The sequence below is a fragment of the Diadema antillarum genome, unplaced genomic scaffold (genome assembly GCF_040938485.1).
Source record: "Diadema antillarum isolate AM-2024a unplaced genomic scaffold, OU_Dant_1.0 seq00000364_RagTag, whole genome shotgun sequence".
Classification (NCBI taxonomy): domain Eukaryota; kingdom Metazoa; phylum Echinodermata; class Echinoidea; order Diadematoida; family Diadematidae; genus Diadema; species Diadema antillarum.
Window position 1 is genome coordinate 881990 of NW_027271365.1, and position 27694 is coordinate 909683.

Here is a 27694-nt window from a genome sequence, read left to right on the forward strand (position 1 = left end):
TCAATCAATCAATCAATCAATCAATCAATCAATCAATCAAATCAGAACTCCTTTGAATGTTTGATATCATTCTGTATGTTTGTTCGATACCTAATGAATAGTGAAGATTGGAACATTGCATTTTATATGTATATGTAGACAATAAACAGCAATTTCATTGTACTTGCAGACTGGTTCAAATGTGCTGGGATGCCCTGTAAATCTTTGATTCATTTTTTTAGGAGAATTTTTCTATGAAAGTCTGGATGATAATGCTCATTGTCATTTAGGCTATTGGCATTGTGATGTTCAGGTATTTGACCGCTTTGTCTAAAATAAACTGTGCCCCTAATATTCACTCACATTGGCCAGAGGTTGACATGATAAGGGAGTTCACGGTTGTGATTTGCGCATGTGCAGAACAAAGGTCAAATGAGAATGTCTATGTATTTGCCACTGACTTTAAAACATAAAGAAGTCTCGAGCATTTATGAGAATCTGAATTATGTCAGTACAATGTATATGTTTCAGACTAAATCAGAACATTCAGGTGTAGGTCATTCATCAACACTGTTTAGCATACTGAAAAAATGAGGAATTTTCGCGTGCATTTTAATTTCGAGAATTTCGCGAGCACCAAAATTCGCGAAATTAAAATGCACGCGAAAATTTTTGTCTACACTACATGCATTGAACGCCAGTGACAATTCACAAAAATTTCATGCCACGAAAAAGGCTGTCGGCTCCAATTCGCTAAAATTTCATGCCGCGAATATATCATGTTTTACAGTAATCTCTCCATGCACTTTCTCAGCATTGATTTAATACAAGATGACATGCTTCAAGAAGGAATTCTTGATCACAACACATGTCCATGTGATTTCAAAGTCTGTGGTGTAGGGGTCAAATGAGACATGCATTAACCATGAACTCCCTTATTCTGAACCCTTCCATCTCATGTTGCATATCTGGTAAACTATATTGACCTTTTGTAACACCCGATTATTCATTAGTTCATCTCTTTCACGATACCAGGGGCTTTAGTTAGTGCCATCTTTCACATCTGTTACTGAATAAGCCATTATTTTTACAAGGGTTTAATTTTCGCAAATTTCGCAACTCACAGTTGGATCGCAAATTTTACAACACGTGAAAATGTCTCCTTACGCTCTGGTAATAGTACATTAACGTTAGCATTGGCGTCAATTTTCAAAAACAACATCTCGCGAAAATATCTATGATCTCCTCTTTTGCGAAAATATCTGTCCGCGAAAATAACAGTAAATACAGTAAACATTGTAGTGAAGAAATATATCTTATGTTGGATTTTGGTCGTGTTTTATTTCAGCATACAATTGTAGGGGCTGTTTTTGATAGAATACCTTTTTTGCATAATGAAAAGCATGTTGATTGTTGATAATGCTAAAATTGCTGAGAGCAGATATCTTGTATGATAAACAGCAATTCGTTCCTTTTTTTGTGCTTTATGATTGGCTGAAAAGATCACGATAGTCATAAAAACTGAAGACTCAGGCAGATGGGATGAAGCTTGGCAATGGGTTTTCCAGTACAGCTGTATGGTTTTTAGATATCTTTCACCTTTTCCCTTCGCAGACAGCGCAACAACCTCAGTGCGGCTGGCAGGTGGCCAAGCACAGAATGAGGGTCGCGTGGAGATCTTCTGGCGGGGAAACTGGGGCACCGTCTGCGACGACGACTGGGAGCTCAATGACGCCCAGGTTGTCTGCCGCCAGCTGGGCTTCCCGGGGGCCGTCAGTGCCCATCAGGGGGCCTACTTTGGTCAGGGCACAGGGAATATCATCCTGGACAATGTGCAGTGTGATGGGACAGAGGCGACCATCCTGAACTGCGTGCATGCAGGCATTCTCAGGCACAACTGTGGTCACTCGGAGGATGCTAGTGTTGTTTGCAGCACGCAGGGTAAAGATCCCACCTTTGGCATCAAGAATAGTTCTAAAGGAGACCTCCAGTTGATATTCAGCCTTTTGCATATGAACATCTATAAATTGATTACACTTGGTACAGAGTTTCAGAATTGATAGTGATTGGGATAAGGAATACAAATGTTTTCAAAATTCATAACAAATCACAGTGAACAAGGATGAGGACACAGCAGATTCACATATTAAAGACTGCATTGGATGCTCAAGGAAGCAAAACAAAAGAAGATAGCATGCATTTTAAACGTGTGAAGCAGGTGGCATTGTGATGGGATAATATTGCTGTATTACTGGAATGTGTGAGCCTCTATATCATCCTTGCTTAGTGTATTATATTTTGGTCTCTTCAGAGTATTGATGTAGTTATCTGCTCCAGGATGGCAATGAATTCAACGAACCGGTACATGGCACTATCAATTTTGTGCTATCTGATGTGTAATTAATTATATACATTGTCTGGAATGCCCCTTTAACACAGGAATATGACCTATTACAGAAAAGAAGTCAATGGGACTAAGCTCCTTTTGTGATACTTTGGCCAGGTGGTCAGCACCACTCCTGCTCTTAGAGACTGTATGTACATTTTGCAGGCTTGCAGTTGAAAATTTTTCTGGCAAATTCTGAACCGGATTATAACACTGAACATGTTGAAGGCACAACTGCTTCAGCCTTCACTGCTTTACATCCCGCTGCATCTTCCCCAAATTCACTGTCCTTCTCAGGTCATACCTATTTCCAGCAGAAAAGTACTCTTCTCTCTTGCACTTACCTTGATGCTTTTCTATTTACTACCCTAATTTCTTCCTTCTGCTCTTCCAAACCTAAAGTGCCTTCTTTCCACACAGTGTTCCATCCTCCCGGGACTTCACCAATTACAGCAAAAGAATTCCCACCTGTCCATTTTAGGGCTATCCACATGGGTAATCCATCCTTATCAGAACTTCACCGTCGTGTAAAAGAATGGGTGATTTCAAGTTCGGTGCTATAGTGCTAGAGCTAAGTGCTATCTCCCAAATAACTTAATGTCTTAAATCGAGCTCCAACACCGCCAGTCAGATTAACACAGCTATACCGATCACAATTATTGATGCCCAGCACTAGGTGTTGGAATTACAGCACCGCGAAGTTTGCGGGATTTGCCTGAAGAAAAAAGTGATTGCGTGTGATTACAGTCAAATATTAACAGGTGCAGCTATGATAGTTTTAGACACATAATGAGGAAGACAGACTAAAATGCCACAAATTTCATCTTTCTTTGAAACACAGCTATCTTGATTTTGCTCCCAGGCTTAGATTTATGTAACCATGTCTAGAGTGTTCGTGTACGTTACGTAGGCAGTCATTGCATTAGAATAGACATTGCATGTTAAACGTGCATCTACTACTGAGTACTGAATGTGGGTCTTGCACGGCAACACTAACACCAGCACCAAACTTGAATTGACAAAAGTGATTATCCCCTGGGGCTAGTGCTAGCCAGTGGGGAAAAAAAGCACATAAATCGCTAACACAAACAGCAGAGCTTGGTTCAGCAGACGTCATTTAACACTATGCCCAGCACAAGCAACCGGAAATATGTAGTAACTTTGAGGTCAACGTCCCAACACCGACTGATTTCAAGTTCATTTTTATTGCTGAGATAGGACTAGCACTAGCACTGAACTTGAATTCTCCCAATGTCCAAAGGACTATACACATATTTACCTGTTCTTCCCACAACTTCACCCATTCCAAATGTAAAGAGGACTCGACTTTTGTCCTACTAATTTTGCACTTTTTTTTTCAATTTCATGAGTTCTTCTCTCTCTAGTCCTTATCAGAACTATCCACAAGGTGAACAGCAAACCTCTTAATTCATGTTATTTCATACCACAATGCAAACTTTCAAATATCATACATTGCATGGCTTTTTGACCACTCAGTGGCTGCATTGAAATCATACGTTAGGTCTCCAGAGATTATTTGGGGACAGTTAAAGTGATGCTAAAAGTAAGGACTAAAAGATAGAAAAGAAAACCAGACTGACACCTTATTTCTGATATGTGTTTATTACTACAGTTATAGGATTTTTTTCTCTGTTTTGTTTTGATGAAAGTCTGTTTCATCTTCAGTAATACTATTGTATTTTTGTTTCTCCTGTGTAACAGATGGTGTTAATGTCTCTGCACCCACTAATGGGGATATACGACTCGCAGGAGGACCAGCACCGTATGTGGGTCGCGTTGAGGTGTACCTAAATGATCAGTGGGGCACTGTGTGTGATGACTTGTGGGACCGAAATGAGGGCAACGTTGTATGCCGACAGCTGGGATTTGGAACTGCCCTGGCAGCGCCCCTGAGAGCGGCCTTTGGCCAGGGGTCCGGCCCCATCCATTTGGACAATCTGGGATGTAATGGAAACGAAGACATGCTAATAGACTGCTCACACTCTGGGGTAGGAACCCACAATTGCGGCCACTCCGAGGATGCCAGTGTAAACTGCTCCCTCCCAGGTAGGGCAAACTCTGCAGATTATGTGGCACCACTTTGATAATTACAGCTGACTCCCATTATAACGAAGTCATTAGGAATGGCAGTTTTCTTTGGTTATATCAAAATTTCGTTATAACTGAACAATTAACCACAACAGAAGTACACAGAGCCGATAATGTTGCATTCTGAATTCTTATTTCTTTGTAACCGGAATTTTGTTACAACAGTGTTCGCTATAACAGGAGTGCACTGTATACTCAATACTGTGTTCACACTTCATCAGCCTCCAGATAGTGATATACAGCAATCATTGGAAGGATGCTGTCTTTCTATGGCTGACATTACACACTTGCACTTCTCTTTAATTCAGACTGTGGGCCGTGTAAGGATGACTGGTATACGGGTTACCATAAGGGTCATCAGCCCACATACAAGCATGCACCCGGACTGCATGGATTTGCCTTCATATTTTCCATGTAGGCAAATGTAAAGCAAACAACTGTGTTCGTCTTGACTATCTCGAAATACGTGTAGGCTGCAATTGAACCCGTTGCGTTTGCCTGGAAGAAAGAAGGCATCCTTTCAGGGGAATCACGCAAACAACTGTAAAGAGAAGTCTCCTCATTCCTGGATTAGTCTTCAAGACTGTATTGTTTTAACACAGTTAAAGAAAACGTTTGTGTTTACTTTTCTTGCTTTTTGACTACTTCCAGTAAGGTACAGAACTGGTTCCTTGGTACACATGGTGTGCTGTACAGACGTGATGTGATCCACCTAAAGTGTATGTCAAAGTTGATGTAATAGCAGTGTTATCAATAGGTATGACAATGATGACAACATACAACATAGTTTGATGAAAGTGTCAGGACATTGTCATGAGTGTGAATCATGTATCACATTTTGATGCTCGTTAGTTATACAAGAAAAATGGTTTGGAAACCAATTAGAAGTGAAGTCTAATCCATTTTAATACACTTGATATGACTGCCTCTCTGTATTGACCACAGATTTGCTGAACACCTGAAATCCTTGCCTTGTCTTTTGACATTTATATTTGCATGACACAGAACTTACATAAGAGCTTAATGGTCATGCACTCAAAAGGAATTACAAGGTACCTCCCAGGAATAGCTAGAATGCCTTTTTCTTGACTCACTCTAATGGTACAGGAACCACCACTCCTCCTGTAGTCACTTCACCCTACCCACAGCAGCCGCTAATACGGCTAGCAGGGGGCTCCTCTATTTACGAGGGCCGCGTCGAGCTGTTCATCAACGGGGAATGGGGGACGGTGTGCGACGACCAGTGGGATATCACCGATGGCAACGTGGCATGCAGACAGCTGGGTTTCGGGCGCGCCATCCGCGCCCCCCCAGCAGGCCAACTTTGGGCTGGGCGTCGGCCCTATCTTCTTTGACGACATGAGCTGCCAGGGAACGGAGGCATCCCTCCTGGAGTGTAACAACAACGGACTGGGCATCCACAACTGTGGCCATTCGGAAGATGCCAGTGTAGTGTGCTCCCAGCCACATGCAGGTACGCATACCTTATGCACTGGCAATAAGGCCGCACTATTTTAAACAAAAATAAAGCAGTACAGTCAGGGTGTGGCTTAAGCCAGCACAAGCAAATTGCTGCATTGTCTTTCCAACACAGAAAATCACCTGCCCAACCGACATACATAATCATGTATGGGATTATGCAATGTGCTGATTGTCGTTAGGAAATGTGTGGAAACCATAGAAATAAAGTTTAATGTAACGTAGAAAAGTAATGAAGTTTTGATCAGAACAGAATCCCTCTGATTTCTTTTTCTTGTTTTTTTATCATCAAAGTCGGGATGCTGCTTATCTGGCATTGCGGCCTTATCGCTGGCGAATACAGTATATTGAAAATGAATGCTCTGGCTGGAAGCTAATATATACAGTACATGAGGGATGAATGATGACCACAAAAATGATAGCATGGTCTCATTCCCTGCATATAGGCTCTGACTGTCAACACTGTACAGTATTTCGTATCAACCTATGTCAGCATAACAAACCCAGTTTTTCTCATTTGGTTTTATTGTTTCAGTAGATTGAGTTATCTTCCTTCAGGAGGACATGTCTTTAACACTATTATTATATTAGTAGTAGTTGTTTTATTGTTGTTGTTATTATTATTATTTTATTATTGTTATTATTATTATTATTATCGTTATTATTATTATTATTATTATTATTATTATTATTATTATTATTATTATTATTAATATATTATTATTATCTTATTATTATTATTATTATTATTATTGTTATTATTATTGTTATTATTATTATTACCATTATTATTATCATCATCATTATTATTATCATTGTTATCATTATTCAGTCAGCCAAATAAAAGTCACAGTTGCAGTTACATGACATATGACATATGTTGACATGGAAATGGTATAGTTGATGTATAATACAGATGATAATATGGATAGGAGAGTAACACATGGACAAGGGCTCATAAAAGTAATTGTTTTACTGTTGCCCTTTAATAGGCATGTAAGCCCTCATAATCCCTGATATGATGCATTCTCGTATGTACACCAAGTAACATTGTAGATATGAAAATGAACGCATTTACCAACACAGATACATGTATATCTGTCACTGATGATTTGTATCTACATTTGCAAAGGCTCGACAACAGCTCCACCGAGCAATGTCACAAATTGGTCGGTACGACTTGTGAATGGAAACAGTGCGCTAGAAGGGAGGGTCGAGGTCTTCTACGACGGTCAGTGGGGGACAGTGTGTGATGACCTTTGGAGTCTTTCCGACGCTCAGGTTAGAGAGCATGGTGGCATGGTACTCGAACAAAACATTATGCATGTGTAGCGCTGAGCAAGTTCCAGGCAACTGCTTTAACTCGTTCAGGACAGGCTGATTTTGCTGCAACACACATTTCCCATAGACACTTGCCCGAGTATACTCGAGACTCGTCCACAATGGGTTAAAGAATATGATCACCCTTATATGCATGTGGAATAGGTGAATGTAGCAATATTAGAAGAACAAAATCAGTGAAAGTTTGAGGAAAATCTGACAATCCATTTACAAGTTATGAATTTGTGAACTTGCAGTGCAGCCATCGCTGGATGAGAAGACTACTGCAGTGTGACTTCAAGAACTGTAGTAGTCTTCTCATCCAGCGATGATGGCACTGAAACTTCAAAAACACATAACCTTTATCAAAATGGATTGTCTTATTTAGCTCAAACTTTCACTGATGTGTTCTACTTGATATATTGCTGTATTCACTAAATTTATTTGTAAATGAAGGTGAACTTGTGCTTTAAGTCAATAGAAAATCAGTCATGTGTATATGTGGCCTCTGTCAAGAGGTGTCTGTTCGTTTGTTTGTTGGTTGGTCTGTTTGTTTTATATATCTCATATGGCAACAGCAAGGCTTTGTGATCTTATTGAATAATGAACCAAACATATTGGATATTCACAGATCTATTATGGTGCTGATATCGCCCTCAGTGTCAGCACAGTCTTTCTTCTAATTTATCCTATTGTCTTGACATACCCATGTAAACCTGACGTATATATGTCTGGTATCCTGCATTGTGAGGGAAAGTCTATTTGCACCAAAACTACTCACATTTTTTAATACCAGAGATATGTAATCACAACACTCAAGAAATGCTTACATTCAGGGCCCTCCTAAGGAGGGTCATCGTACCAACAAATACTGTCATTCGGCGAATATTTTGCGAGGTGCTCGTTTTCGTGTATTGTGCGAGGTGCTTGTTTTTGCGAATTGTGCAAGTCGGGTGCTATTTGTGAATTTAAAAATAAGGCAAAATATTATCTCTGACCTCCATGTGACTGTGACGTGCATGCATGCATTTCTCATGTGGTATTGTACTCCATAATCTCAAAATTAACCACTCACGAAATTGTTGGGAAGTCCCGTTTCGCAAAAAATTAGACTCGATCGCTAGATATACGCCATATACAGTATATGATGCGGATGGATTTTGTCGGAGTCTAGAAAGGCAATCAAAGTCTGAAATCTTGAAAATTTGATATCATAATTCAGTTATAAACTCTTGTTTATCAGATCTTCTGTAGCTGAATGATTGACATTAGTTTCCAAAATCTTACAACACAGCCCTTGCCTTGACCTTGCTGCTAAGGTCAAGTTAGATGTAGCATTTTCTTCAGACTGCCACTGAGTGAAGGGTTTGATACATCAAAGTCTGGTTAAATTCGAGAAAGTTCCATTAATGAGAAATACCTGTAGAGTGAGTAGTAGCAACAACAATGACGGCAACAAGGATGACAACATCTTCTTTTCCCATGGTAGCCCCTTCAGTGTTGTCACTGCTCTACCAGAGGGCCCTGCCATTATTATTACCCTAGCATTGCCAGGTACTCATTTGTACACATGGGTTTAGAGGGACATGGTGGTTGAGTAAGAACATCTTGTCCAAGGACGTAAGCACTGGATGGGAATCGAACTTGGGTCCTCTAATTGGGCGTTTGGAGTCTTTATCCACTATGCCATAGTGCTCCCGCTGTGTTTATGAAGAAGCAAAAGTTACCTAAGAGTACAGCAAATGAAATACGCTTCTAGCTTCATGGGTCATCTAAATACTACTCTTTCTCTTTGATACAGGCGATGAATTTTATCTCAGCACCAATTATGAACACTGAGAATTCTCCCCCCCCAGCCCCCCCCCCCCCCCACGTGAAGAAAATTTTGCTTTCACCCCTGCAGTTTCCCTCTCTGCATTCTCTCTGCAGGTCGTGTGTCGACAGCTGGGATTTGGCCCTGCATACGAAGCCACATCCAGGGCACTGTTCGGGCGTGGCGTCGGCCCTATCCTGCTTGATAACGTCATGTGCACTGGGAACGAAGTGTCCTTGCAGGCGTGTGGTCACAATGGAGTGCTGATCCACAATTGCGGACATTCCGAGGATGCTGGAGTTCGGTGTTCCTTGAATGATACATCTGGAGGTGGGTGCATATATCTTTATCCCTTATTTACACACACACACACACACACACACACACACACACACACACACACATATATGTATTATATAAGCTGTTTTTTCACGAGGTGTTTAGTTTTTCGCAAATTCCACAAATCACTGCTGAATCAAGAATTTAACGACACTTGAAAATGTTGCCATATGCTAGGCTAATAGTGCACCAAAGATAAGCCTCGGTGTCAAAACCTTCATTTCACGAAAATGTACGTGACCTCCCCATTCGCAAAAATATCTGTACACAAAAATAGTGATATATTATATTATGTGTTTGTGTGAGTGTGTGTCTGTGCATATCTAAATATAGGATACACAGATATAAAGATATACAGCAATTTCCTGTCATCTCAGGGGTTAATAATTAATTCATTTTCTTGTCATATAGATAAACAGAGCACAAAGCATCAGTTTGGCTAATTGAAAGCTGACTTGCTATACTATAACTTTTTTATTTTATTGGTGACTATGCAGATTTAAGAGAAGAAACTACCCATTGTTGCTTGAATTAAAAAAAAAAGAGATGTGGTTGAAGTTTGTTGTTGAAAATGAGTTTGTTTGTTTGTTTTGCTTATTACATTGTTAACTATGTGCATTTTTGTGGTTGCAGAGAATACAGCGAATGGAGGTGATATTCGCCTAGTTAACGGTGAGAGGCCCTACCAGGGTCGAGTAGAGGTCTTCTTCAGCGGGCTGTGGGGTACGGTGTGCGACGACTCGTGGGACATCAATGATGCCACGGTCGTGTGCACCCAGCTGGGTTTTGGAAATGCCATCAGTGCCCCGGGCTCCGCCCACTTCGGGTCCGGGTCGGGCAGCATCCATTTTGACGACGTCGCCTGCACTGGTCGAGAGACTACCCTGGTTTCGTGCAGCCGTGGGGTGGGGCACAATTGCAATCACGGTGAGGATGCAGGGGTCATCTGCGCACCGCCAGAAAGTGAGTACTCTCAGGTTGCTGTTTTCTTGTCCCTATACCTCTTGTTTTAATCCTTATCCTCACAGGTTGCCCATCCGTGAGCAGTTCCATGACATTTGCTCTTGCGATGATTGCTCCCATAGAATATCGGCACGCTAAGCCAAACATAAGTTCTACCCACAAACATAACCCTATGACCCTAATCCTCATATCAAACTCAAGCTAAATTCCTATCACAACTGTAACCGTAACCATAACCCTCAGTCCTTCAAGAGAATGAGACCAGAGCAATTGTTGCAGGAGCATACAGCTGTATGTCATGTCACCCCTTGAGCTTTGAGATCACCACTGACCCTACCTCTCCATTTTGTTTGCTCACTCCATTGCTTTTATCCCCCCCCCCCATACCCATCCTTACCTGTTTAGCTCACTGTTTGAAAACCCAACCTATCCCTTTTGTTTCCATTATTCTATTCCCCCAAACCCTCCCAGGTAGTCCATGCTATGCTGTTATATGTCTGTAGGTCCATCTTAGTGCAAACTTTGATACCATAGTATTGTCATTTTGTCTCTGACGAAGATTCAGGTAGAATTTGACCTTCAGGGCACTTGTGACTCCATACTTTTTTTACATGAAATTCTATTTCACTGTGCACACCTGATGAAATCAAAAATTTCATTTCAGAGTGCTGGGAGCAAGACTTTACTGTTTTTGTTTTATTATGTTTGGTTCATTCAAACAATGTCAAGGACAAATATGTAATATATGTACATTGTGACAAATGCAATTCTAACGCAATATATCATCATTTGTTTCTGGAGGCCACCACACACTACGCGACTTTGTTATGATTTTCCAGTCGTACGACCTGAAGATTGGAAATGTGGTGTCACCAGCCTTGCCAGTTTCTTGTCATGTGACTGGGTCTCAGTGCCAGTCGTAGAGATTTGACATATCATATTTTCACAACCAGTATGCGGCTTTCAGCCAATCATGCTACAGTATAATGTACTGAAATCAAAACGGCCTGCATGCAATTTTGAGTCCTGTGACTGGTGGCATGACCTGGCCAATTGGTCCTCTAGACTCTCTAAACTTTCAACAATTCATAACTTTTTTGTATGTCTAATTTTGTTCCCAAATTTTGACTGATATATTTCTCTGGTACTTCTGTTTGTTTGTTTGTTTGTTTGTTTGTTTGTTTTTTAAAGCTACATGATTTCAGGACTGAAACTTGCTTTAATGCGAAATGAACAGAGAGTTTTACACAAGGCTTAAGGCCTTGTGGAAAAATATTTCTCTTTGCAAGAAGCATGATATAGGCACAATGAACATGGTACAATAGCACACAAACACAGAACACACATCAAGTCACACACTTCTTGAGGAGATGGCTGAAAAGATCATATAATAATTTTTTAAGCATGAAAGAATCTTTTAGAGATATTTTGATAATCTTAATTTTTTTTTTTTTGAACATAATTCCAAAAACACTTTTTTTTCTCTCTGTCCTAAGAGGTAATTTGTTCTGTTGATAGAAAAGGTTCAATGTATCATGAGAAAGTGTAATCAGTTATAGTACATCATAAGAGAAATCCTAAATATGAATTGCATCAAGATCAGCTATCTTTGAATAAGATTGCAATGAGCTGAGCAAAATCAGAGAAAAAAAGAAAAATTCTCAAGGGAAATCAATGATTAAAGGGATAGTATAGTATTGGTGGAGATGAGGATTTGGCTTTTAACTTTTTTACTCCATGGGCCAGGCCAGATATTGGTACCACCTGAGGTGGCAAAACCTTTTTGGTGTCATTTTGTTTGTCGGGCATAGATTATGCTTATCAAGCTATGATAGCATTTCCAAATGAGTAGCTTAGTCGTAATAAATGAATTTTAAACCAATTTTGTCTCGTTGTTATATCCCTATACTTCTGAATCGAGACTAACCGCTATACAAAGAAGAGCACTGTCTTCTCTATGTTCACAGGTATTCTGTTGTAAACGTGGTGCGCTTAGTCTTTATTCAAGGCAGTGAAGGGAATATCCAAAGCTTATGATGCAGTATATATCCCTTTATCTAAAAACAACAACAACAAAAAAGCAAATCCTCATGAATTTTACTGTATTTTTCAATTATTTATCATTTTCCGATGAAAACGCTATGGTGAAAACGCTGATACCGCACCAATGTCGCTTTATTTCCATCCAACAATGAAAGATAATGCAAAAACAATGTGCCAGTACACTACAATACATTAAATAATTTTGTAAATGAACAGAGTGATTTTTGTTTAAAACTGATGTATTTGTTGAGAGGGTAGTATAAAAACAGTACAGACAATTCCTTTTATTAGGAACTTTAGATATGATAATGGTACATTGTTCTAGATAAAGACTAAGCGCACCGTGTGACAGCTGTGGACATCATAACCCTTTGGATATTCCCTTCGCTGCCTTGAATAAAAACTAAGCGCGCTGCATTTACAACAGAACACCTGTGGACATACAGAAGACAGTGCTCTTCTTTGCATAGCAGTTAGTTTCGATTCAGAAGTATAGGGATATAAAAACGAGACCAAAATGGTTAAATATTCATTTATTATGACTAAGCTACTCATTTGGAAATGCTATCATAGCTTGATAAGCATATTTGTAAGCCCAACAAACAAAATGACACCAAAAAGGTTTTGCCACCTCAGGTGGTACCAATAACCCATTTTTCGGGTCTTGGCCCATGGACTATTTGCGAGATATCAAAAAACCACTATAAATAGTGCAGCGCATACCATTCTAAGAGGAATTCAAAGTTTATTTGATAAAAAACGGTTTTGGAATGGCTGAGATATCAAAAAACAAAGAAAAACGAAGTGATCGTAATAAAAGTGGGTCCCACCTTTTGATAGGATTGCTCTATTTGGGTATCTCAGCCATTTTAAAACCAATTTTCATAAAACAAACGTTGAATTCCCCTTGGAATTACATGCTCTTTCATATTTCATTACAGGTTTCTCATTATCTCACCCAAAAAAGGTTAGAAACCTTAAATTAGGTCTAAACCAAAACTGTGCGATCCCTGTAATGCATAAACAAAATAAAAGATTAAAAAAAAAAACAAATCTGTTTGGTCTTCCAACCCTCAAGCTTCAACCAACCCTCCAGCTGTCCAGAATGGTGCAGTTCGCCTGGTTGATGGGTCAGGGCCATTTGAGGGGCGAGTGGAGGTGTATACGCTGGGTCAGTGGGGGACCGTGTGCGATGACCTCTGGACCATACTGAACGCCGTGGTGGTCTGCCGTCAGCTTGGCTTCTCAAACGCAACCTGGGCGGGCGGTGCCGCGGAGAGGTTCTCCGTGGGTACGGGAAGCATCCATCTGGACAATGTCCAGTGCCTTGGTACAGAGGCTAGACTCATGACCTGCCCCAGTAATGCAGTCGGGTCTCATAACTGCCAACACAGCGAAGATGCGGCTGTTATCTGCACAGTGCCAGGTGAGTAGGCAGACACCTTCTATTTAGGAATACTGAAATATTCCATGTGGCTGCACCACCAGTGAACCCGCCCCCCCCCCCCACTCGACATTCTGTGTGATCTATCGCAATTGCAAAAAGTATGAATTCTTGTACAATTTCAATGCAAACTGTGCTTGCAATCAAAATTTCATAAAATCACAAAAAAAAAATGTTTTCACATTCGGAACAATGTCACAGACAAATTTCATCAAAAAAACAATGAAAAACAAAGAGTAAAAAACAGAAATATATAAGAAATCCAAAAAACAATAAAATACATAGGAAATTTTTCTGATGGCACAATTTTTTTTCATCCACATTTGCTAAGGATGCTAGAAAGAATATTCACACTAAGAATATGCCTGTTTTTAGCTTTATTCAGTGATTTGTAGCAAATTATCTGATATTCATGCATCATTATTCATAAATTAGCATAATTTAGCATAAATGATGATTTTTAAAAAAATCAATTTTGCAGTGTTTTAACCCTAACTAGGCCGGGCTATTTAGGTAGTTGATAGATGCATAGATGATGATGCATAAAATCAGACTAATTGATATAAATCACAAAATAAAGCTCAAAACAGGCACATTTTTTGTGTAAATATTCTTTTTAGTGTCCTTAGCAAATGTAATAAAAAAAAATTGTGATATCAGAAAAAATTCTTAAGTATTTTATTGTTTTTTTGAATTTCTTATGTATTTCTTTGTTTTTTCGACTTGATGTTTCTCACTGTTTTTTCGATGAAATTTGTCCGCGACATCGCTCCGAACAAGAAAATATGTTATTCATTGATTTTAATCAATAAAACACCAAAATAATCATGCCTTTATGAAATTTGCCAGTAAGCACAGTTTGCATTGAAATTGTACACGAATTAACGTTTTTGAGCAATTTTTGGTCTGACATGCATGTACATATTTACGCGTAACTTTGGAACCGCGCGCCCGGGCGTCGCAAATTTGGTGTCAAAAGATGCGGGAGACTCGAAAGAAAAAAGTCATGAAACGTCGCGGCGATAGCTTTTTGCGATTGCGATACATCGCGCGGAACGTCGAGGGGGGGGGCCTCGGAGGCCCCCCCCCGGCCTAGTTAGGGTTAAATTATATCACAGGCAATGTGTGTGCTAATTTTCGTCATGATCGCACGGTCAACGGCTGAGAGCTGGAGGGGGCACCTGGGCGGCCCCCCCAGCACTATCATCTACTGAAATAGCGGATTGATTTAGTGCTGTGTAATGAACAGCCACTCACCCACTCAAACGATATTGCAAGAAATATCCCATATAATCTATTCATTTATGATCGAGACCCTCGCTGAGCATGGCTTGATTTAGGACAGAAATGAAACCCTCTGGGAAAATTCCATGCGCTACATCCATTCACTGTCTTGATGGCTTTGTGCATAATTCAGCCTGGATTGACTTATACCAAAGTTAACTCCGATATTACCATGTCCCATTCATACATCATCATAGCCCCAGTTCAAATCCTGTATTTGCTACATCACTGTAATGAGATTACATATTATGCCATATTCATGTGAGAGGACATACTTGCACAAAATCATGTGCACACTCCAGTGTAGTACTGTACAGCGCATCCCAAATAACACTGCAGAGGCCTACGAGCCACTCTTTACTCCCCTTTTGTATGAAATTGTACCTCCTAAATGCTTTCTAATTTCAATCATTTTGTTAATTGGATAAGATGGTCCAATTTTAACAAGTTGCGTATCATTTAAATCTAAAAGCATACTTTTTTAAAAACTACATGTTTAAAAGTTGAAATTCATTTACGCCTACTTTTTGTTCATTTTGAATTAGATACTGTATATGGGCAATTCCAAGGTACAGCTGTATATAGGACACAGATGCCAAAAATTCAAAATGATATTTGTTTCAAACACCATACATTTTCAGACAATACTTGAGTTGACGTTTTAAGAATCATTATGTTTTTCAATAAAAGCAGCCATTTTGATTTTCATAAATGGCTGCCAAACTATGCCTATAACTTAATAGTAAGAAAGAGTGTATCGTCACATAACTTACTCCCTGTATATCCACTTTACTAGTACTCTAAACAACAATCTTTTATAGGTATGCAGTTACCAGAGAAGGCTTTTACCACATGATAGAAAAAAAAAGCTGTTTGCTTTAAAGAATTTGATCTTAACAACTTTTAATTAGTTTGACAATGATGGATGTAGCATCAGTTACCAAAAACAAGGAATTTTTAAACTTTATTCATCAAAGAAAGTGAGCTGTATGATGTAACTTGGGATTTCTAAGGCATGCCCATATGCCTTCCTTTCAATACCAGAAATAAGGATACTTGACATACTGGAGAGTTAAAATGAACACTTTAAAATGTGTAACGTCAGTTGATGATTGCTTTTGCTATAGCATTTTTATTTTTTTCTGGATGCTTAGTGAAGTTTCTTCTTCAAGGCAAATGCACAAACAGATATGTTTCTTTGCTTGCACTTGAAATGTCTGGTTTAGTTGATATGGTGGCACATCTTGTATTATGGTACATAAGGCATGTACTGTCATTACTGTTTGAAACTTAACACTGATGTTGCTCAACTTTTAACTGTGATGTTGCTCAAAGTGAGAGGTGATTCTAGGGTAAAAGAAAATGTTCAGATTTGGTGATTACTTTAATTCATTCATGCAGGGACATTTTGTAATACATGATAATTATGAACAGGAAGATTTGTTTACATTGATCTTAGAATTCTTTCGTTGCAAAATCCTCTTTCTTGGTATGTGGGATGTATTTGCAAGCCAAGATATGCCAGTGAAAAGGAAAAGAAAAACAATTATATCATTTCAAGCAAGGAATAAACCAATAATGCCCTTTTGACCAAAAAAGCATAATGTTTCTTCTTCACAGAAAAATATTAAAAGTGTAACACTATTCATTTAAATCAATTGATGATGGAGATCAAATTTTTATTTGTGGCCCTAACAATGCCTTGAAGGAGAAGGAGTAAAATAAAGAAAAGAAGAAGAAATATATCACAGTAGATTTCATACATATGCATATTTATGAGCTGATATTTGTATGTGTTTTTTCGCCATGACCTGAAAGATATTTTTTTTTTCACACACAAAAATATCTGTGTTTTGTGTAGTACTACAGGGTTTTATGGGTGGGGCACTCTAGATATAAAATGTCCTCTTCATTAAAAAAACAAAAAAAAAAAAACCTTAGTTATGTCAATATTTATACTTGGAACTGCTGAATCTAAATGGCTTTGTGTAATCATAACTGTTGAATAAGCATTCAATCGACAAATGTCAAGTAATATCCTCTGCAGTATTTACATTATTTTTACTCAACTGTGCTAGGGCATGAGGAGGGGGGGGGGGGGGGGAGCTTGCCCCCTAAGGGCCCCAACCCATTTGTGTCTTTAGATTTTGTTTTAATTTGTTGCTTTGTAAATGCCTGAGATTGTTACTGGTATACTGCAGCAGTATAATAACCTGTTAATCAAATTAGTTCTCTGTAAACCCCATAGCAAAAGTATGTGTAACGTCAGTTGCATAACGTCAGTTACGTAACGTCAGTCACTGACATGTTTACCTTTAAGTTTTCATAGAACACAAAGAAAATGGACTAATGTTTCATTTCATTTGTGTATTTGTATTTGATGAACCAAGGTATGATTCCATATCAAACAAATCACTCTGAAAGGTCAGAATTATAAAATATCACAAAACTATTCCCAATCATGATTTTGCATGTGTAAACCCTATGGAAAATGTAAGCATAACGTCAGTTATGTAACGCTAGTTACCGTCATACCTTCACTGAAATTGGCATGGTGCTAAAAGGAAATATCTAAAGTGCACATTATTTTGCACACCTGTTCCTAAGAACCTAGGTATATTGCCATATTAAACACATAAAGGTTAGAAGTCAGGGACATGAGATATTTCCATTTAAATCTACACCATAATTTCCCATGTCCTTTTTCCATAACGTCAGTTACCGACACATTTTCACTTGCTATGTGATAAGAAATGCAGTTTGAGAGAAAAACTTTCCACCTATTTCTTCAATCTCATGAACTCATTCACCAATGCTAATTACAAGCCCCAGGTGCTTTAATGATTCACAAAACTATAACGTAAACAATTTCATGAAAATCCTTCCGCGTAACGCCAGTTACCGTGGAATTGCCCATATACCGAATATTACGCGAGGTTCTTATTTTTCGCGAATTTCGCAAGTCAGGTGCTATTCGCAAAATTAAAGACACGCGAAAATATTGACTCTAATCCCGATGTGAATGTGACATACGTGTGTACACTTCTCTGTTCAGTACAGGACTCCACAATCGCAAATTTAACCATGCACTCACGAAATTGTCAGGACTTCCAGATACGCGAAAATTTAGACTTGAGAAATATATGGCGTATACAGTAGCCACAATGTTTTTATCACCATGTCTGCACAGGTGATGGTACCAACGGCAGCGTGAGCCTGCTGAACAGCAGCAGGGAGACTGGTGACAGCGAGGGCACCGTGCTGATTTCCATCAACGGTCGGGAGGAGATGGTGTGTGGGAACAGCTGGTCCATCCGCGAGGGGATGGTCGTGTGCAGGCAGCTGGGCCTTGGCTATGCCATCCGCGTGACCAGCCGTCCCTTCGAGTCCGTGAGCGTGGGCCGAACGTGGAACGGGATGGGGCTGAGTGGCATGTCCTGCAATGGCACAGAGCCATCCCTCCTAGAATGCCCTGGGGCAAGGTTCCCCATGGACTGTCCCGGTGGCCTTGTTGCCACGCTTCAGTGTTCAACTGTTGGTATGCTCATTTTTATGGTGATTCTTTTTTATTCTTTCCTTTTTCTTGTATAGCTTGCCTGAGCCAAATGGCTGAAGTGATAGTTCAGCATCTGTCCCACATTTTTTGTTGTTCTTAAACTTTTCTCATTTTCATCTGCTGAAAACTGGTTGCTTTTGCAAAAAATATCCAAATTATCCCTCATTATCTCCTCCCTATGATCCTCTTCCTTCCCCTCCGTCTAGTTGTTGTCCCTCCATCCTTCTCCCTCATCCTACCCTTCCCCTCTCTCCTTCCCCTTTCTTACTCTTTCCCCCTCCCTACTTCCCCTCCACATCCTTCTCTTCCCTCCTCTTTCCCCTCCCTCTTTGCCCTTCCTCCTCATCCTCCTCATCCTCCTCCTCCTCCTCCCCCTCTCTTCTCCTCCACCCCTCCTCCTCCTCCTTCTCCTCCTCCTCCCCCTCCCTTCTCCTCCACCCCTCCTCCTCATCCTTCTCTTCCTCCTCCTCTTCCTCCTCCTCTCCCTCCTCCTCCCCCTCCTCCTCTCCCTCCTCCTCTCCCTCCTCCCCCTCCATCCTCCTCCGCCCCTCCTCCTTTCCCCTCCTTCTCCTCCGCCCCCTCCACCCCTTCTCCTCTTCTCCCTCCTCCTCCTCCTCTCCCTCCTCCTCCTACCCCTCCTCCTCCCCTCCTCCTCCTACCCCTCTTCCGCCCCTCCTCCTTTCCCCTCCTTTCCCCTCCTTCTCCTTCTCCTTCTCCTCTCCCTCCTCCTCTCCCTCCTCCTCCCCTCCTCCGTCTCCACCCCTCCTCCTCCTACCCCTCCTCCTCCTCTCCCTCTTCTTTCCCTCTCCCTTCCACCACCTCCCCTCCTACTTTCATCCCTGTCTCCTACTTTCATCCCTGTCTCCTCCTCCCCTCCCTCCTCCTTCACCTACTCCTTCCTCCTCTGTCCCTCCTCCATACCCCTCTGTCCTCCCATCACGGAAATATCTGTCCATCTCTCCATCTCTGTCTGTTAAATTCCTCTCCATTCCACAGAGGCTAATCTAGGCATTCGCCTAGTCGGCAGTCCTAACACGAGGGAGGGCCAAGTGCAGATATTCCAGAATGGTACTTGGTATGGGATATGCAGTGATGGCTGGGGCGTATCGGAAGCCAACGTGGCTTGCCGCCAGTTGGGCTTCGGACCAATGGACAACCGTCCACCCGGCCTGATGTCTGGGGACCTGCGTTCCATGGCAGCCCCGATGCAGCTGACAAACTTCAACTGCTCAGAAATCTATCTTAGCCTGGAGAGTTGTAGGTACAGCGTTCTCTCCACACCATCAGATACATGCACCAGTGCTGAGGTCGTATGCCAGCCCGCAGATACAGGTAAAAAACAAAGATATTCATAAATGTCTCAATGTTACCAGGAATACAGCTTAATCTGTTCATCTGTAAAGGCCGTTTCTTTAATTCGATACCCACATGAAGCTTGTGGTGCTTGTTGCAGGAGAAGTCCAAATCTTAATATTTCACACTGCAGCTTTAATAATGCAATGATATGTCAAAAATAGTTGGTAAATTTTCTCTGGTAGATTCTCGTAGATTGTGATCTTAGTACTTGCATGTGTATAATACACTTATAAGTGATGAGTATATGTGTTGGACTAGTTCTTTAATATTAAAAGCACCTTTTTGTTGTGCTAGATGAAATACATGATCACAGAAAATCAGTTTCTTGCTTTTCAAGACATATTTTGTTTATAATGGAGGTTATTTGGCCAATAATTTTCTATCTGTAGAAGTTCTGGTGTATTGCATGTTGTTTTGTCTGTGTCTGAGATCAGCAAAGGTCCATTTGTTTTAAGAACTCAAAACCAGTGTAAAAGATGATGTGACACATTTGTCAGTTTGTTCATTTGATATTATAGCATTTGCAGCAGTGGTATTCCTCCAGTAAGCAATATTCACGTTCTTTTCAGTAAGTTTTAAGTCATTTTAATGAGCTACCTTTTCTTTTCTTTTTCTTGTTTCAATATGATTAGCCATAATATGTTTGTTTCTATCTGTTGAATTTTTTTGCTGCTTCTTTTTGAGCAGATTGGAAGGAATATCTGTTAAAAGTTTTGATTGATTCCAGTGTGAGTTCTAATCATTTTTTGGAAAACTTGCCCCTGCCCTGAACCGAAGATACAGACAGTGCATTTTCACTTTAATTGCCAGCCTATAATTTGCATTAGTTTTACTGTGCATCGTAGAAATATAAATACATGTGAAGTGAGTGATCAGGTGACGAGGATATATGCTATTAATTTCTATTTGCGGTGTACATCTAGGTACCACTTCAGACATACGTCTGGTCGGGGGCAACAACAACTTTGAGGGCCGCGTCGAGGTTTACATGAACGGGGAGTGGGGGACAGTTTGTGACGACAGCTGGGACTTGGTGGAGGCCAGCGTTGCGTGCCGTCAGCTGGGATACTCTGGGGCCATTTCATCCTACACTAATGCCCACTTTGGACTTGGCTCGGGCCCAATACACCTGGACAATGTGGAGTGCAGCGGCCTTGAGGCGTCGCTGATGGAGTGCTCCTATAGCCCAACTCACAACTGTGGCCACAGCGAAGACGCTGGCGTGGCATGCCATTCAGAAGGTTAGTGAGTCAATTCGTAGACGAGTCGGTAAGTGAAATCATGGACCGGAGCATTCCAGTCAAGTATTCTATCATTCAGTGTTTGGAGTCATGGGGTCAAAGATTACAGGTCAAAGGAAAAAGTATGTGTGGACAAAGTGGTCAGTAGGTCCATTCGTACATTGCGAAATCCTGTGGATCAAATTCCTCCCTCAATTTTCAAACAATTGACTGAGAACATTTCACATGAGATCACAATTATGGGTAGATTGTATTTGCCATTGCAAAATCGGCACACATGCTAAACTGAATATGAAGTTGTGAAGAACTCATTTTTCAACAGCAGTAGCAAATCTGTTGCCATTTTAACAGTATATTATGTCCCTCAAAATTTGGTAAAGGGCTTGTGGATCAAACTACTCCTTTTCCATTCACAAGATGATAGGTCCACACAAAAAACATGATGTAAAGTTGTGCAAGACACATTTTTCAAAGTACTGCATGCAGTGCATAGTGAGGCTGCTAAATCTGGGAGAAAACAAGTTTATGTAGATTGAAATTCTTGTGCACTTTGTAAGGGATTCAAAAGAAATTTGACACTCATAGTGATTGTTGTTTGAGTGGTGCAAGACTTTTTTTTATGAGGGGTAATATGCAGTATGTATTATGTATGTAGGTGATAATAGTCTTTTAAGTAATTTATAGAACTAGCTATTATTATCATCATCATATTAGGCAGAGGGTATAAATCACCTTCAGTGATATTTCTATTTGAAAATTGACTTACCCCATTTTCATGTCACTTTGCAGAACAGTCAAACTTGATACGGCTGGTGGGTGGCTCCAGCGAATACCAAGGCCGTGTGGAGATCCTGTACCAGGGGGAGTGGGGCACCGTGTGCGACGACAGCTGGGACATGACGGACGGCGGGGTCGTGTGCAGGCAGCTGGGCTTCGGCGATGTCCAGCGGGTCTACACCGCCGGTGGAGGGTCGGGCAGAATCTTCCTCGACAATGTGGCCTGCACCGGGCAGGAATATATGCTCCACTACTGCAGCCATAATGGGATCAACACTCACAACTGTGTCCACAGCGAGGATGCAGGCGTCGAGTGTACAGGTACAAGGTGTTATTAACTGTTCACCTTTTTTTTAGTGTCTTGTCTCCTCCTCCTTCCCTCCATCACTCTTTCTCTCCTCTCTCTTTTTTCCTCTCTGTCTTTCCCTTCCTCTCTTTATTCTGTCACTATCCTTCTCTCCCTCTCTTTCTCTTCAACATCAAGATTATAATATCAGGAAAAATGTAGAATATGTGACCTGATACAAGAAAAGGATCCGAAAGTCAAGGGAGATCGATATTTCTGAAAATTACATGACATTATTCTCATACTCTTCTGCTTTAGCACTCTGTTGCAGAGATATCAATGATTTTATGAGGCCATCTTGTGATCAAGGAAATCAGCATTTAAAAAAAAAATTGCCTTCAAAGTTTTCTTTCCGATGCAATTGTGATCAAGGGGAGAAAAGACAGTTCTCACCTCTTGACAATAGAAGGTCTGCTCATAGCAACCTCCGCGATGTTCATTCAAGCTCAGCACCAGCAGTCTATGCATGATCAGTCAGTATTGAACCAGGATGCCACGCATCCACCAATAAGATCACTCCCTCATTGCTAGGATCAGAGTCTATCTGTTGCGCTAAAATCCAAATCTTTGGCAAGTTTCTGTTCCATCGAAAGTTGGAAAATCATGCCCCAGAAAAATACTCATTTCTTGCCTTTCCTGTGATCATTTAGCTTCAAAATTTTGGCAGATGATAAACAAAATATTTGACTATAACATTATGCCAACTACAGAAATTTGGTGATTTTGACCAATTTTGATGATCTGACTTCAAACTCGATTTTCTCGGCTCAGCCGTCAGCAACTTTTGGATCCTTTTGTTGTGTAAATTGGCCTCACTCGAACTGATGTGACTTGAGTCATGAACCAGTGCGATGTAGATTGAGATTTTTTTCTTGCCTGTGTATGTGTGAACCAGAGCTCAAAAAGCATGTTTCGAATCGCAATTCGACTTGTGCTTTTTCATTTAGTGTTGATAAACCTCTTGGTTTGTTTTTTTTTTCATTATCAAAGCTCCGGTCTCTCCTGGGACCCCGGAGGCATCAATTCGTCTTGTTGGGGGTTCTACCTCCTATGAGGGACGTGTTGAGGTCCTTTGGGAGGGATCGTGGCGTACCGTCTGTGATGACAGCTGGGGCCTTGTAGATGCTCAGGTCAGATATCTAGTATTTAAAGGGATCGTACAGTTTTGGTGGAGAACTAATTTCAGGTTTCTAACTTTTTTGGTGAAATAAAGATAAACCTCTTATGAAATATGAAAGAGCATGTAATTCTATAAGGAATTCAAAGTTTATTTGATGAAAATTGGTTTTGAAATGGCTGAGATATCCAAAAAAGAGTGATTCAAATAAAGTGTGGGACCCACACTTCATTGCGATCGCTTTGTTTTACTTTGTTTTTGGATGTTTCAGTCATTCCAAACCCGATTTTCATCAAATAAACTTTGAATTCCTCTGAAAATGGTATGCTCTGGACTATATCATAAGTGTTTTTGTTGTATCTCGTAAAAAGTTAAAAGCCGAATTCTCATCTCTACCAATACTGTACCATCCCTTTAAACCTTGCTGTACTCTCTTCTCTTTAGTTGGCACACATGATGGAGTGATTTCTTCACCACTTGGCACCGATGTTTAGAAACTGCTATTCGAGGAATAAAGATTACTTAATTCCCCTAATCCCTGTTGAGTCACCTGGGTTACTTTTAGTTTTAGTCCTTTGCCAAATGATTAAACTTGACAAAGAGCTGTGTACACTGGCCAAGTTCTACACACTGTGACTTATTATCTCCACGTTTCCTACACTTTTTTGGGGTCATGTAAACTTTACTGGAAATTCTTGTGCCTATTTTAGCAGAGAGTGAAGGGCATATGTACAAATACTCTATATGCCATATACAATGTATATATTTCGCGGGTCTAAATTTTCGCGAATTGGGAATTCCTGACGATTTTGCGAGTGGTTAAATTTGCGATTGTGGAGTCCTGTACTGAATGCAAAAGTGTACACGCATACGTCACATTCACATCGGGATCAGAGTCAATATTTTTGTGTGTTTTTAATTTCGCAAATAGCACCTAACTCGCGAAATTCACAAAAACAAAGGCCTCGCGACATATTTGGCGTATACAGTACACAGATCTCTCTGTCAAATAGAATAGCTTGCTGTCCTCCTGACTGTGACTTAGCAAAGATCATCTCAGAGGAGAAAAGACTTACCTGGTATCATACAATTAAATATATTAAGTGTGTGTTTAATAGTGATACAAAGCTATCAGGTACATGTTAGAGTTTGTGGCTTGTACAGTCAAGGAAGGAAGATAATATTTCCTTTGCCCTTCTGTTACTGGAATGTAGCAGAGATACACTCGTTTGTTGAGATCCCTGAGTGGTGATATATCAGACATCCAAAGTTCTTGAATAAGGTCACAGGAATTTTTTTACTGCCTTGATTGTCATCATCTCCATATTTTTACTGCAATGCATCTGTCAAATTTGTCCCGAGTGTAGCATACACATTAAAAAAAAAGCCTTGCATGATATATACCAAATTTTTGCCATAGAACAACTTGTGGGAGAAAACAAAACTGTAGATATTCATCATAACATTCGAGCAATTTTTCCCAATAAAACCTTAAATGACATTGGTAAAATAGTTCATACATCCTTGATGTACACTTTGAATGTTGCATGAGTTTATGCCCCTAGTTCAAAAGCATATTGTTTCTATAATACTACTTGAAGAGAGTAAAATGATATATATATATATATATATATCATTGACAATATATATATATATATATATATATAGAGAGAGAGAGAGAGAGAGAGAGAGAGAGAGTTCAAACAAAGAGAACACAATGAACACTTCATGCCAACCCTTGCAACCTTAAAACAGGTGGTGTGTCGTGAGCTGGGCTTCTCAGGTGCTGTCAACTACCGCGCTGGCGCGTATTTCGGCCAAGGCACAGGCAGCATCCTTCTCGACAATGTGGCTTGTTCAGGGGGTGAGAGCTCTCTCCTGCTCTGTGGCCACAATGGCATCGGCGTCCACAACTGTGGCCATTCTGAAGATGCTGGAGTCGAGTGCACACCTCCTGGTAAGGTTTTAACGATCCCCAACAATTCTGTGTCACATGGACCAGACTTGTCCAGATGCTTGTCGGCTTAACTGCTCACCATAAAGAAGTTTGTTGGGCCAGTCAAATGCAAAGGGCAGAGTGCACAGAAGTGTAAGTGCAACATGTTAGGCTAAGACTTCACATATTGCAATGGGTGCACACTTAGACATGCATAGTAGCTGTACCAGTCAGAGTAATGAGTGAATTTCGGATTTCTTTTAACTATGTGAGAATTTTCAAATAAATAAAAAATCATGCAGGAAATATTTACACTACTTACAAAGCAAAAGGTTATCACAAAAACAACCTGTCCATTAACCCAAAAAAGCCAGGGGGCGGGGGGGCTGATTGAGCCCGCCTTAGACATTTTTCGTGATAAATCTGTAACGTAAAAATCTCAGGCCGCGATGTTTCATGACTTTTTTCTTGCACAACTTTTGAGACCAAATTCGCAACGCTCGGGTACACGGTTCCGAACTTATGCAACATTTTGTAAGTGCATGTCAGCCCCCTCCCCCCAGTCTTGCTAGGCATCAAAACAGCCCAGTCTTTTTAGGGTTGATTTTCAGCAAAAGTCAAGGGGATAGTATGATGTAAGTATTTATCACTATCGATGGTTAGTAAGTCATCTAATGAGACATCTGATACTCATCAATGAGCATGGATTAGATCATAGGGATTATCCTCTTACTCACAAACCTCCCCCAATTTTTCTTCTTTTTTTTTCAGACGACGGTACCCCAAATCCCCCTGTGAGACTTGCCGATGGTCCTTCCAGCCGTGAGGGTCGTGTGGAAGTGTATGCCGATGGACAGTGGGGCACGGTTTGCGACGATAGCTGGGACATCACCGACGCCAAGGTCGTCTGCCGTCAGCTGGGTTTCCTCAGAGCGGCGGATGCCATCATGGCCAACCGATACGGCAGCGCCCCGTCAACGGCTCCCATCCTTTTCGATAACCTTGAATGTCTGGGCACCGAGTCCAGCCTGTTTGACTGCAGCAGCAATGGTGTGGGCGTACACAACTGCGGCCACAGTGAAGACGCTGGAGCGGTGTGTTCCAACGATGGTGAGAGCATTGACCATATTTCAGCTGGCAATTCAGGTTGCCTCCAGTGTTCAGTGGGCATTGAGCAATAAGTCTCTTTACGTGTGTTAATCTTCTTGTTAAACCCTTACTGTGCTTTGTTTGCCCACTGGCACACATGCTGGAAGGCTATCTTTGCTGATTTGACGCTTATGTGAAGAAAACGGTCGTCAATGAATGAGATTGCCTATTTAAATCCAATCAAATATTTTTTCCCATATCTCAAACTCATCAAATATCCCCCCCCCAAAAAAAAAAAAGAAGAAAAGAAAATCAATGTTATACAGAAAGTATGGGCATATATTCTTACAGTGGGAAGAAGGAAAATGAACTAAAACAAACACTGTAATCTATATGAAACTATTTGTTCAAAACCATCGCATACATTGCAGTAGAGAGGCCCACGTAAAAGACAGGTGTGCAGAGATGTGAGCAACTCCATAGATTGTACTGCAAAAGAAACAAAAAGTAAAGTAATGGAAACACACAGAAGCGCACACCCAGACATGCAAATGATCAAGGATGCAAATATGTAGACAGACCAACTGCAAGAGACATTGGAATTGGGCAGTCCTGTAAGGCTGAGGCACGTTGGTACAATTAACTGAGTGACTTTGCTGATTTTTCAACTATGTCAAGTTTGGCTGCATGCTACCACATGTTACAATTATATTACATTACAATATACATGTATTCAATATATTTTCACTTTTCTAGCATACTCAGTCATGAAAGAGCATTTGACTTAGTTTTAATACCTCTTTCAGAAAGCAGGGGGAATATTAATCGTAACATATTAAAAAAGTCAATATTAACAAGTCAAGGAAATGTGTACTTATCATGAAAAATGAAATTCGTTGAAATTTCTTTATATTTTTTTAATATTGTTCTTCATATTGTTCTTCATGACGTCACAAACTGTAGTAATCTTCTCACCCACTGATGGCTGCACTGAAATTGTAGAAATTTATTACCATTGAACGTCGGTTTGTCTGATTTTCCTCAAACTTTTTTTGTGATGCGTTCTACAAATATCACTGTATTCAGTCAGTCCACATATGTAGCTTTGGGTTTTTAT

The 27694-nt window shown here is 40.5% G+C and overlaps 1 protein-coding gene across 1 annotated transcript in view; it reads left to right on the forward strand.

Moving 5' to 3' along the window:
- Nucleotides 1–27694, forward strand: part of LOC139731182 (scavenger receptor cysteine-rich domain-containing protein DMBT1-like) — a 71446-nt gene that overhangs the window by 26770 nt on the left and 16982 nt on the right. Inside the window, exons 12-24 of the mRNA XM_071642064.1 lie at nt 1594–1920; nt 4088–4432; nt 7086–7234; nt 9203–9416; nt 10059–10388; nt 13510–13857; nt 18350–18697; nt 19712–20047; nt 20995–21312; nt 22102–22410; nt 23426–23565; nt 25308–25509; nt 26260–26598. Of these exons, the coding sequence (XP_071498165.1) occupies nt 1594–1920; nt 4088–4432; nt 7086–7234; nt 9203–9416; nt 10059–10388; nt 13510–13857; nt 18350–18697; nt 19712–20047; nt 20995–21312; nt 22102–22410; nt 23426–23565; nt 25308–25509; nt 26260–26598 (3705 nt within the window). The remainder of the gene's footprint in view (nt 1–1593; nt 1921–4087; nt 4433–7085; nt 7235–9202; nt 9417–10058; nt 10389–13509; nt 13858–18349; nt 18698–19711; nt 20048–20994; nt 21313–22101; nt 22411–23425; nt 23566–25307; nt 25510–26259; nt 26599–27694) is intronic.